General features: G+C 57.6%; 1 protein-coding gene across 1 annotated transcript in view; it reads right to left on the bottom strand.

Moving 5' to 3' along the window:
- Positions 1-1,897: 1,897 nt before the first annotated feature.
- Positions 1,898-13,467, bottom strand: part of PDZD8 (PDZ domain containing 8) — a 40,974-nt gene continuing 29,404 nt past the window's right edge. Inside the window, exons 4-5 of the mRNA XM_073684605.1 lie at positions 9,561-9,717; positions 1,898-8,012 (exon numbers count right to left, since the gene is read on the bottom strand). Of these exons, the coding sequence (XP_073540706.1) occupies positions 5,881-8,012; positions 9,561-9,717 (2,289 nt within the window). The 3' untranslated portion in view covers positions 1,898-5,880. The remainder of the gene's footprint in view (positions 8,013-9,560; positions 9,718-13,467) is intronic.

Below are 13,467 nucleotides of genomic sequence, written 5' to 3'. Positions count from 1 at the left end.
GTCAGACAGGCGGCAACCTCATCTTCCCAGACAGAATAGTTGGGAGGCCCCTACACACATTATTCTGTCGGTCACTTCTGCCAACGTTAGAATAATATGTATAGAGGCCTTAAGACTTCCCTGTAGGGAATTATGGGCTCCAAGGTTGATCGTTCTGGTAGAACGCGGCTTTTAAATTGTGGTGTATAAAACTACTGTATTTCAAGACGGTGGAGACAGACGACTTCTTGCTCAATTTACTTAAGCCAAGCTTGTTTTTAAGCAACTTTCATATTAGAGATGTGTTTGTATCAGATGTCGAGAAGCTTTACTCCAATGTTAGAAGAGCTTCCGTTTTTATCTAAATGCACAGATTTCAGCTCCGAAGCCACGTGGGTCCGTGCTCCTCACAACTTTCCACTGAAGGTTATAACTAGGAGGCTTGTAACGTGAGGTAATGAGCCCACTTCTCCACACACACTGCAATTATCATGGCCAATTAAGTCAGCTCAGCGCTAATTGTATGCAAATCACCGAGCCGGAGCCTTCAGCCGGAGGCACATTATGACCAGGAGTTGGATCGTGTCCGGGCAGACGCATCCTACTTGCTGGTTGATGATTCACGACCTGAATGATGGGGTGCGCTGATCAATGCGTCGGGTTGTGATGTAGATGACTTCTTGTTCTGATAGGAAAGTAATGCTCTGCACTGGTGTCTCCAATTCTTCCACTTATTAGGAAGTTGGAGTGGTCTACGTCCTTTACAATCACCCTGCTCCATTCTGCCGTGAACAACAAGGACGATAGTCGAAGCGTTCGGCGAAGAGGAGACTTTTAGGATGAGTTTGCATTTATTTTTTGGGAAAGGAGCACTTGTACCGGATCATCACCCTCAGTCTCGTAGTGAAGAGAAACCTCTCTCGTGTCCAGGATACCGGCAGATAGCCTAAGCCAACATTAAACCAACCTTCATATCTAGTGAATTTATAAGCAGTCCCTGCGGCCGGGACGGAACCAAATTACGGAATAAGGGTTCTTAAATTCCCCACACGTGGACTCGGAGTATGGACAGGTTGTTCTGTCGCTTCAGCTGAGGATGTGAATGGCCATAAGAGCAGAGGAAAGTGCACTCGTCTCATGGTCTCACGCCCAAACTATCCAAAATACAAGGTCAGGTTGAAAGCTCGACATCAAGAAGTGGAAAGTAGTATCGTTCTGTTCCCGAGCTGCAGACCACTGCGCCCCCAGAGATCCCATTGCCCCCACTAACCACTCAGTCTGAGAGCTACTTTCTAGAGTAACATTTCCCTAATGTTGTGGATGTCTCATCGCTGGTCTTCAGCTCTAGACCACGACGATCGCCGGTGCACTACCTGGTCCAGAATAGTCCCCTCCCCCGCTCCGGTACCACCTCCGCTCAGCGCACCGGTACTTTCTTTTTAGCTTCCAGTCCACTGCACATCTGATGTTATGAATCTTGACTTTTCCATCCTTTACCTCCATCTCCACAGGCTCATCAGCTCACGCTTTGCTCTTTTTCAGTAGTTTCTCCTTGGATGGACGATCCGCTCCAGGAGCTTCAGCTATTCCAGCCCTGATGTACAGAGCCATGACAGCTGTTTCTGTAGGACTCCACTTTCCATGGATTCAGGATCATTGGCTATAACTGATGATCAGGAGCCATGTCAGCCTCAAGAACAGCTGTAATCTAGGACTTCTTAGGAGGAAGCAATTTAAAGGGGCCCTGACGCTAACTCTATTTACTTATTGGAGGTAGGTACAGTGGCTACACCATGGTTGTACGGGAGTGTACCTGAGGCTTCACCACCAACACCTGCAATGACCTTGTTGACTTCTGGGAATCTCCATCTGCTGCAATCACAGCAGAGGGGTTAATGAGCGCACGCGGCACAGTGCATCCTGCCATGTTTTTATTATGGAAGCTACAGTATGTACATTACAGCATCATTGGAAAGTTTATACAGACTCTTCCAGTTCATCCCAGGAACCTCGGCTGCAGTCGGACTCATGTGTGACGCTTCCCTGACAGATCCCGTTATCTTCCCTCCCTGTATAGAAAAATATTGCACTACATATATTCTGCATTTTACAAAAGAGATATGGAATTAGCAGCATTGAATCATCCGCCGGTTCCACTGCCGCTCCTCATGACACGTCTACAGGATTAATGCCGCCGCTGCCGCAGGGCACGTGGAATGTGAGGACACGAGAATGGTCCATAGATGTCGGAAGACACAAAGTCTAAGCTGTACAAGGTGCACATACAGCAGGAAGAAAGGTCACGCATCGTACACAACCGGCCCCACTCCCTACATTTATACTGATAGAGCCACGTGATCGCTATACTGGGCACGGACCGCAGAGCAAGAAACTGGCCAAGACCATCAATGCACCAAAAGCCAGCCAAAGCTAGGACCCTCCTAACATGTACGCCGCAGGAGCGGTCCTACACCAGACCAACTATGCCAACGAGCGGACGTGGTGAGGATTAAAACCGGACACAAGGGACACAGACCGACCGAGCGAAGCCATGGCCGAGCAGCCATCAGACAAGGTGCAGTGGGGCGGAGTATGGCTGAGGAGGGGAAAGGACAAGATGCACTGATTGAAGCCAAACAGCCGATTGAGAGGAGGCGTGAGAAGAAGCCGACATATGAAAGTGGTGTAGAGGAGGCGGGGCGGCACCGGCAGAGCCGAGGATCACACCAGCGGTAGCAGGAGGGAGGAAGGGCGGCACCGGCAGAGCCGAGGATCAGATCGGTGGTGGCAGGAGGGAGGCGAGGCGGCACCGGCAGAGCCGAGGATCAGATCGGCGGTAGCAGGAGGGAGGCGGGGCGGCACCGGCAGAGCCGAGGATCAGATTGGCGGTAGCAGGAGGGAGGCGGGGCGGCACCGGCAGAGCCGAGGATCAGATGGGCGGTAGCAGAAGGGAGGTGGTGTAGCGTAGTCAGAGACGCAGTCTAGGTGAGAAGTGGAGCAAAGAAAGCAGCATGGTGGTCAGTGGTTAGCATTGCAGCCTTGCGGCGCTGGGGTCCTGGGTTCAAATCCTACCAAGGACAACATCTGCAAGGAGTTTGTAGGTTCTCCGGTTTCCTCCCACACTCCAAAGACCGATAGGGAATGTAGATTGTGAGCCCCAGTGGGGACAGTGATCATAATGTCTGTAAATTGTCTGAATCGTAAAGCGCTGCGGAATATGTTGGCGCTATATAAATAAAAAGATGATTATTATTATTCTGTGGCAATGTATTTCTTGGCATTAGCCCTCTACAAGCCAATTACGGCTCCGATCAGGAAGATCACCGAGTATAATGCCACCAACTCCGGAGAGAAGAATCTCCACCTGCAATCGATGCCGGCATGAAGCCGCCTGTACTGTTCAGCCGGAGGCAAAGTCACAGGGTCACGGGGAAAGGACGATGATGCAAAATAAGAAAACAGCCGATCATGACGCTCTCAGAGCTGATTATAGCGGTCGCTGCGACAGTAATCACCTTGTGTACAGAGCTGGTCATGATGGAGGAGGCACACGGAGGCCGCTCTGCAAAACCAGAACCCGCTGCAGCGCACAAGAGCAGCAGCAGGCCTCCGCCCCGCAGAGCGCCATCTGGAGCGCACGGTCCCATCGGCCACAACCATCCAGGGCGGCTGGACCCTTCTTAAAGTGACAGGTCGTATTTATTGTGCATAGAATTCAATTTTCAGTAGAATACAAATTTAGAAAAAAAAAAATCACAATCACCTTCATATTCTGTGGAGGCGGAGGAAGCATTATAGCCCCCCAGACCGGCGGCTCAGCTTGTACTTGGTGCATGGCCAAGAGCGCAGACATTGCACAAATCATCAATGGAGATCCCCAAAAGCTGCCCCCCAACACACACACACCCAGGGGACCCCCCAACATACAGACCCAGGGGTGCCCCCCACACACCCAAACGCCTGCTCATGACTTTCATCTATTATGGCTCATCAAGCAAAGATGGCGTCAGTGAACAGCTGCGGGGTCTCTGGGGTCTCGAGCTGCAGTCCACCGCTGCCGGGACAGGAGCTGCTGCCCCCCACATTTTTTGGGTCATTTTCAGGAATGGCTATGAGATTTCTTATAATCCGGCCACTGGCGCGAGTCTACAGTAATGCGGCAACGATTGCACATAATGTGAGGCCCCCTCGCCGCAGCAGAGCCCCCCCGAGTCAGTCCAAAAGCAGCAGACCGCCCCACCAGAAGCACCAGCACACCGGACTTGCCTCCGGGACCACCGCGCCTCCGGGACCACCGCCTCGGCGCAGTATCATATTTGTGAACAGGTGGAGTGAACGCACATTGGAACGGCTACTAGCGACATAAAACGAGTCGGCGTTGACTGGAGCTGGCGCCATCCACGTTTCTGGTGATGGCCGACGTGGAAAAAATAAAATCCTTCTCACACAAAAATGTACTTGGCAGAAAGTCATTCAGACACGACATGCAAATAAAAGCGCAGCTCGCGCCTGGGTCCCTCGGTGCATATTCGCTAAATCTGTGCAAACGTTCATGAAGTAGGGGGCTGCCGTGATGGAGGAGCGGTGCGGTAGAGGTACATGATGGGGTGCAGAATATACTCCCCACGTGGTCATTCGTCTACCGAGATCCTCCAGTGAGTGGGCCGAGGAGCGGTGGGCCATGTGATATGTGGTCGGGACGCGTTGGTTGGACGTGCGTGACACCAGCACGAGCCCTCGTTACGGCGCTGGGACAGGGCCGCTCGTCTCTACACAATGGAGCCATCTTTGGTATTGTCATACAGCGGGGAAGACAGTCTACAATACTGTACATCACAGCCGTCAGATTATAGCTTCCTCTGCCAGCAAAGGATTAGCACAAGTCTTCACGCCCCTCCACCACAACACCCCAAAAATGGAATATTTCCAAAGAAAAACAACTTTCACATTAAACAAACATTCATACAAAATGGCGGCTACAAAAGAAGAGAAAAACGGACATCCGCGGTGGTGGAGCAGCAAACATTCGGCCTAGAACGAGTCCTTGTCATGTGATTGCAGAGAACATCCCTTCCTGCCAACAACGACCCCCACACAGCAGTGACCCCGCTATACAACGCAACGTGGTGGAGTGGCGGGGCGCGGCGGCGAGGTACACGTGGCGGGGCGCGGCGGCGAGGTACACGTGGCGGGGCGCGGCGGCGAGGTACACGTGGCGGGGCGCGGTACACGTGGCGCGGCGGCGAGGTACACGTGGCGGGGCGCGGCGGCGAGGTACACGTGGCGGGGCGCGGCGGCGAGGTACACGTGGCGGGGCGCGGCGGCGAGGTACACGTGGCGGGGCGCGGCGGCGAGGTACACGTGGCGGGGCGCGGCGGCGAGGTACACGTGGCGGGGCGCGGCGGCGAGGTACACGTGGCGGGGCGCGGCGGCGAGGTACACGTGGCGGGGCGCGGCGGCGAGGTACACGTGGCGGGGAGCGGCGGCGAGGTACACGTGGCGGGGAGCGGCGGCGAGGTACACGTGGCGGGGAGCGGCGGCGAGGTACACGTGGCGGGGAGCGGCGGCGAGGTACACGTGGCGGGGCGCGGGGAGCGGCGGCGAGGTACACGTGGCGGGGCGCGGGGAGCGGCGGCGAGGTACACGTGGCGGGGCGCGGGGAGCGGCGGCGAGGTACACGTGGCGGGGCGCGGGGAGCGGCGGCGAGGTACACGTGGCGGGGCGCGGGGAGCGGCGGCGAGGTACACGTGGCGGGGCGCGGGGAGCGGCGGCGTGGTACACGTGGCGGGGCGCGGGGAGCGGCGGCGAGGTACACGTGGCGGGGCGCGGCGGCGAGGTACACGTGGCGGGGCGCGGGGAGCGGCGGCGAGGTACACGTGGCGGGGAGCAGCGATAAGTCCTTCACTCCAGCTCCGGTGAGTCGAGCGGGTTCTCCTCTAAGGGATCGTTCAATGGTTCTCTCTGGTCAAGAGAAGCATCTTCATCCTCATTATCGGCAGCTTCAGAGACGGCCATGGACTCTTCCTCATATGGTGGCATTTTTCTGGGATGAGCCAGAGAGGAGTTTTCCAGCGACTCAATGTCCTCGATTCCTGCCCGGTAATGGATCATGAGCAGCGTCAGCGCCTGCAGCCGTTCTCCGGATTTGGCCAGCGCTGCTGCTATCAGGACTTTCCTCCGGCTGTCTGCCGTTTCTCGCTCTTCCTTCACGAGAGAATTATTATGTTCCAGCTCCTGATCGATCTCATTCTGGAGCTTATCCAGCATGAACTCCAGCTTCTGGATCCGCTCATCTGTTGGCAAACCTCGGTATAGATCTCGACCGATCTCTTTGACCGCGATGAACACACTGTCGTCCAGACCCCCCTCCTTGCGCAGCAGTTTTCCGGAGGCACTTCCCGGCCGTTTGGAAGGGCTGCCAGCTCCACCAGTTTCCGTGTCACTGCTCTCGTTGTCAGAAGTGTTGGGCGTTTGCTTTGGCGAGGGCTCAACCAGATCGCAGCCGCCTTGCTCGGGCTGCCTCGTCTTAGGGGCTTGTCGTAAGTTCAATAGGCGAGAACTGGTGTTGATGATATGCCGCGTGATGCCAGTCGTTCTGGTTCCAAGAGATTTGGATTCGAGGTCGACCCTCTTCTCCAGGGATTGACAGTATGGGTTCTCTGCCAGACATTTCTCTTGACATTTCTTATGGCAGACGTAGCCACAGATCATGCACTGCGAGGCGGCCTTCGTCCAGACCTTTCTCTTACAATGGTCGCACAGGGTGGAATTCTGGAACTGAGTATCTTGAAAGTTATGTTTGGATTCAGAGGAAGTGGCCGGGGCCAGCAGAACCTCATCTTTCTGAAGCATGGCCAGGTCCTCGTTGAAGCTGCTGTCCTTCTCCTTCTCCTGTTGGATACTGGAGGTCTCGGACTCTCCTTCCAGCAGATATTTGAAGCTTAAGGTGATGTCTCCATAGCAGAATTTCTCATTGAAGCCCTTATGCATACTCAAGCTCCTCAGGGCCGTTCTGCTGACGGACACCTTGGGTTCGGGGGGATTCAGCTTATAGCTAGTTAGAAACTCCAGAGAGGACATGGAAAGACACTCTAAGGAAATATCTTCAAGTTTGATACTGACGTGACCAACGCAGCAAAGACTTCCGGTCTTGTAAGAGTCCCTGCACCAGAGGGCTACATTCAGGTATCGGTGGTGGTTTTCTACATCAAATATACAAGAAGCCCTTGGCCAACGCCCCTGACGACTCCGGTACGGTGTTTCCGGTGACTCCCACACTTGCTGGTCCTCGGAGCTGTCTTTTGTACTGGTGGAGCTTTCAGATGTCTTGTCTTTAGCAGGATCCGGCTTAATGGAGTTGGGTTTCTGGGATATTGGTTCTTCTGCCAGATCTGTAGATTTTGGAGGCTTCTCTGTCACCTTCTCACCATTCACAGAGGGTGGAGCAGCTTTGTCCGGTTTCTCTACCAAGGCGTCGTTCAAGTCTACAGTGTTGGGAGCGTCACAGGTGGTTAAGGTAAGTTTGACTTGAGGTCTTGGGGGCACTGGGGGCTTGTTTCCAGATCCGGATGATGTTCTGTGTAGCTGAGGTGGCTCCTGGGTCTCTGGGGCGCTCAATTTCCCCACTTTGGTTTGAACCTTCGACGTAGTTTGAGAACCTGCTGGATTTGGCTTCCGACTCAGGATGGGAGAGATGGACCCCAGGGACTTAGTAGAGAGGTTTCCAACAAGACGTTTGGGGCTCTGATTTACAGGCAGGAATATGTCATCTTTACTCCCCGCCGCAGGTTTCACTTCACAAGCCAAGTCCTCAAACTCAGAGTCTAACTCTCGGGCTTCCGGGTCCACAAGCGGACTGGTGGAGTCCTCATCAAACGTCTGAGGGAAAGTAGAGTCGTCCAGCGGCCCCACGTTCTCCTGTGGCCCCGAACCGCTCTGGTTCTGACCCACTGGCCTCTCGTAGAACAGCAGCACTCGGTCTCCAGCCTGTTTGATGAGTTTTGAAGCCTGAACTGAAGACGTGACCTTGATGTCTGTGGAGACAGAACTGAATATTAATACCAAGAACTGGGCAACGCGGATAGGGATAGCGAGGGTGAGAGAGTGGCACGTGGATAGGGATAACGAAGGGTGAGAGAGTGGCACGTGGATAGGGATAACGAGGGTGAGAGAGTGGCACGTGGATACGGATAACGAGGGTGAGAGAGTGGCAACGCGGATAGGGATAGCGAGGGTGAGAGAGTGGCACGTAGATAGGGATAACGAAGGGTGAGAGTGGCACGTGGATACGGATAACGAGGGTGAGAGAGTGGCACGTGGATACGGATAACGAGGGTGAGAGAGTGGCAACGCGGATACGGATAACGAGGGTGAGAGAGTGGCAACGCGGATAGGGATAGCGAGGGTGAGAGAGTGGCAACGCGGATAGGGATAGCGAGGGTGAGAGAGTGGCAACGCGGATAGGGATAGCGAGGGTGAGAGAGTGGCAACGCGGATAGGGATAGCGAGGGTGAGAGAGTGGCAACGCGGATAGGGATAACGAGGGTGAGAGAGCGGCACGTGGATACGGATAACGAGGGTGAGAGAGCGGCACGTGGATACGGATAACGAGGGTGAGAGAGCGGCACGTGGATAGGGATAACGAGGGTGAGTGGCACGTGGATAGGGATAACGAGGGTGAGAGAGCGGCACGTGGATACGGATAACGAGGGTGAGAGAGCGGCACGTGGATATGGATAACGAGGGTGAGAGAGTGGCAACGCGGATAGGGATAGCGAGGGTGAGAGAGTGGCACGTGGATAGGGATAACGAAGGGTGAGAGAGTGGCACGTGGATACGGATAACGAGGGTGAGAGAGTGGCACGTGGATACGGATAACGAGGGTGAGAGAGTGGCACGTGGATACGGATAACGAAGGGTGAGAGTGGCACGTGGATACGGATAACGAAGGGTGAGAGTGGCACGTGGATAGGGATAACGAGGGTGAGAGAGTGGCACGTGGATAGGGATAACGAGGGTGAGAGAGTGGCACGTGGATAGGGATAACGAGGGTGAGAGAGTGGCACGTGGATAGGGATAACGAGGGTGAGAGAGTGGCACGTGGATAGGGATAACGAGGGTGAGAGAGTGGCACGTGGATAGGGATAACGAGGGTGAGAGAGTGGCACGTGGATAGGGATAACGAGGGTGAGAGAGTGGCACGTGGATAGGGATAACGAGGGTGAGAGAGTGGCACGTGGATAGGGATAACGAGGGTGAGAGAGTGGCACGTGGATAGGGATAACGAGGGTGAGAGTGGCACGTGGATAGGGATAACGAGGGTGAGAGAGTGGCACGTGGATAGGGATAACGAGGGTGAGAGAGTGGCACGTGGATAGGGATAACGAGGGTGAGAGTGGCACGTGGATAGGGATAACGAGGGTGAGAGTGGCACGTGGATAGGGATAACGAGGGTGAGAGAGTGGCACGTGGACTAATGACGGGTGAACAGCAAAATACACAATGTATTGGCAGAATAGTGACTGCAGCTCTGGGGGTGACTGGAGGATAGGCATTTGCAGGGTGGTCTAGGCTCCTCTCACCTCCTATTGCAATTAGCCGGTCGCCTTTCTTCAGATCTGCTCCGGCAGCGGGAGAGTTCGGCGTCACCGTCTCCACACAGACGTGTCCAGACTCCCCGTCCCTCGCCTGCACCATTACCAGGCCAATGTTTTGCGATGTTCCTTTAACGAGCTCCACCTGTAACAGAAGAGGAGACATTAGTCATCATTAACGAGTGCGGCGGGGAGCAGACGGCGCGGGGAGCAGACGGCGCGGGGAGCAGAGCAATGGACCATTCCCTGTGTCAGTCCTCACTATATGTCTAGCATTGTATTCACAGCTCGGGCGGCTCCTCACACTGGAGGCAGTCGGTCACAGACGTCTCCCTGATGGTCTCTCGCACGTTCCCAGCAGACGATGAAAGTAAAATGTTTACCAATTATAGAGACATTAGAAATAAAAGCCAATTACAGAGAGGAGGCAGCGAGCGGCAATCACCGCGCTCGATAATCCCCGGCCCCCGCCGGCACTGCGTGCCCCGCGCCCCGGCACAGCAATTAGTCAGCAGCGCGGCTCCAGGAGACTCATTACAGAGGAGCGGCGCTGTCTCCTTCCAGCCGCACAGCGAGCGCTATTGATCTGTGTTCACACCACTAATCAGGGGACGAGGTTCTGCAGCAGCTGCCACTAATGAGAGAGAAATGGTTTAAGTCATTGGATCGGAAGTCAAGTCAAAGAACGGGAGAAGCGCGAAGCAAGAGAATTAGGGGTGCGGGTCCCTCCGAATACCGGCCCCAGTGGCCACGGCACAGACATGAGCTAACGGACACCGGCCGTCACGATAACTCCCTCCCCCGCACACCAGATAATTATAACCCCCTCTTCCCCTGCAAGACGAGCGACGCAGCAAGCAGGGCGCCGACGAGCAACGCGGCAAGCAGGGCGCCGACGAGCAACGCGGCAAGCAGGGCGCCGACGAGCAACGCGGCAAGCAGGGCGCCGACGAGCAACGCGGCAAGCAGGGCGCTGCTGCCTTATTGGACGTGATTTAGGAGCTGGTGCCAGAGGGGATCCAGAGATGCAGTAAGGTCATGTGACCTCAGGATGGGGAGTGGGTGTAACCCCTTGTCACCCACAGAGCTTACACTTCACATGCCCCACATATGGAGGGAGGGGGTGTAGACCGCAGGATGGAGAATTCAGCATGTCACCATGGCTGCTCATTGATAAAGGGCGCCTGTCGCTGGCAGCTGGGAGGGCGGCAGAGCCGTGTCACATCCCATTAGCCCAGACTGCCAGCAGAGCGGCCCTGGGGCCACGGATCACCGTAATCCCATCCGTCACCTGATTGAAATGTGGACCCTCTAATCCAATTAGTTCAATTTCAGGAAACTCACATTGAGAGCAGGAGACCACGGTCAACCGACCCCGGAGCAGCGCTCAGCAGGCGCAATGCTAAACACGGGACTGAAGGGTTAATGCAAGACATGGCCCGGCCGTCCCAGGGCCCGCAAACGCCGTCCGGCCGTCCCAGGGCCCGCAAACGCCGTCCGGCCGTCCCAGGGCCCGCAAACGCCGCCCGGCCGGCTGATAACGGAGTAGCAGGCGGCCATGTAATGTCTGTGTGCACAGGATGACAACAGCAGACAATAGACAAGTCCGGGGGGAGGTGAGCAGCGCACAGCGGCAGAGTTATCTGTGTGCACAGCCTCCGACACAGATCAGCAGCAGCCACCACAGCAGCACAGAGTATTACAGCTGTTAGAGGAGGCCACAAACCGCTACATGGCAGAAGGAGCAGGTCCCCAGCAGCACAGAGGATTTCAGCAGCAGATGAAGGCGGCACAGAACGTGATCCGTACAGCGAGACCTCCGCTCTGTCTGCAGTGACCCCCGAGATGGACACCTGGATGGAGGCGGCTCCTCCGGAGTCCGGACGCATCTCCTCTGCAGAGAAAACAGCACGGCGCACCCAGGGGGCCCGAGAGAGAGGGGGGCGCACGGCGCACCCAGGGGGCCCGAGAGAGAGGGGGGCGCACGGCGCACCCAGGGGGCCCGAGAGAGAGGGGGGCGCACGGCGCACCCAGGGAGCCCGAGAGAGAGGGGGGCGCACGGCGCACCCAGGGAGCCCGAGAGAGAGGGGGGCGCACGGCGCACCCAGGGAGCCCGAGAGAGAGGGGGGCGCACGGCGCACCCAGGGGGCCCGAGAGAGAGGGGGGCGCACGGCGCACCCAGGGAGCCCGAGAGAGAGGGGGGCGCACGGCGCACCCAGGGGGCCCGAGAGAGAGGGGGGCGCACGGCGCACCCAGGGGGCCCGAGAGAGAGGGGGGCGCACGGCGCACCCAGGGGGCCCGAGAGAGAGGGGGGCGCACGGCGCACCCAGGGGGCCCGAGAGAGAGGGGGGCGCACGGCGCACCCAGGGGGCCCGAGAGAGAGGGGGGCGCACGGCGCACCCAGGGAGCCCGAGAGAGAGGGGGGCGCACGGCGCACCCAGGGAGCCCGAGAGAGAGGGGGGCGCACGGCGCACCCAGAGGGCCCGAGAGAGAGGGGGGTGCACGGCGCACCCAGGGGGCCCGAGAGAGAGGGGGGCGCACGGCGCACCCAGGGGGCCCGAGAGAGAGGGGGGTGCACGGCGCACCCAGAGGGCCCGAGAGAGAGGGGGGCGCACGGCGCACCCAGGGGGCCCGAGAGAGAGGGGGGTGCACGGCGCACCCAGGGGGCCCGAGAGAGAGGGGGGCGCACGGCGCACCCAGGGAGCCCGAGAGAGAGGGGGGCGCACGGCGCACCCAGGGGGCCCGAGAGAGAGGGGGGTGCACGGCGCACCCAGAGGGCCCGAGAGAGAGGGGGGTGCACGGCACACCCAGGGGGCCCGAGAGAGAGGGGGGTGCACGGCGCACCCAGGGGGCCCGAGAGAGAGGGGGCGCACGGCGCACCCAGGGGGCCCGAGAGAAAGGGGGGCGCACGGCGCACCCAGGGAGCCCGAGAGAGAGGGGGGCGCACGGCGCACCCAGGGGGCCCGAGAGAGAGGGGGGTGCACGGCGCACCCAGAGGGCCCGAGAGAGAGGGGGGTGCACGGCGCACCCAGGGGGCCCGAGAGAGAGGGGGGCGCACGGCGCACCCAGGGGGCCCGAGAGAGAGGGGGGCGCACGGCGCACCCAGGGGGCCCGAGAGAGAGGGGGGTGCACGGCGCACCCAGGGGGCCCGAGAGAGAGGGGGGCGCACGGCGCACCCAGGGGGCCCGAGAGAGAGGGGGGTGCACGGCGCACCCAGGGGGCCCGAGAGAGAGGGGGGTGCACGGCGCACCCAGGGGGCCCGAGAGAGAGGGGGCGCACGGCGCGGCCAGTAGTAGTGACGAGGATGGGAATTATCTTGGCAGAGGAGGACGCAGGGAGCTCTGCACCTCATTACCATGAAGCGACATTTCCAGATAAATCCGAGGCTTAGATTCACAAGAAAAGAACATTTTGAGCAAATGTCAGAAAAAGGAGGCAGCGCTGATCCTGACACGGGAGGAACGCTCTGCAGCCCCCAGGCCAGCTCTGCTGCTCATCCCTCTGTTGCCTTCTCCATGGTTCTATATAAGCTACAAGTTTCCATGAAACAGGTTGTGACCCAACACAGAACGACCTGCAATGTCTACAGGAAAACGTGGTAAGAGGGCACCACCTAGTGTTCAACAAGAAGAACTACAGCCGGCAAAAAGAGCTAAATCTGCTGGTGGGCAGTCATCCCCAAATAACATCCTTTATTATCCTCCAGAGCTGCACTCACTATTCTGCTGGTGCAGTCACTGTGTGCATACATTACATTACTGATCCTGAGTTACCTCCTGTATTATACCCCAGAGCTGCGCTCACTATTCTGCTGGTGCAGTCACTGTGTACATATATTACTGTTCCTGAGTTACATCCTGTATTATACTCCAGAGCTGCACTCACTATTCTGCTG

The sequence above is a fragment of the Phyllobates terribilis genome, unplaced genomic scaffold (assembly GCF_046119375.1).
Source record: "Phyllobates terribilis strain yellow unplaced genomic scaffold, ASM4611937v1 Scaffold_5__5_contigs__length_657084704, whole genome shotgun sequence".
NCBI classification, from domain to species: domain Eukaryota; kingdom Metazoa; phylum Chordata; class Amphibia; order Anura; family Dendrobatidae; genus Phyllobates; species Phyllobates terribilis.
The sequence above is the reverse complement of the archived record's forward strand: the minus strand, read 5'-3'. Positions and strand labels throughout refer to the sequence as shown.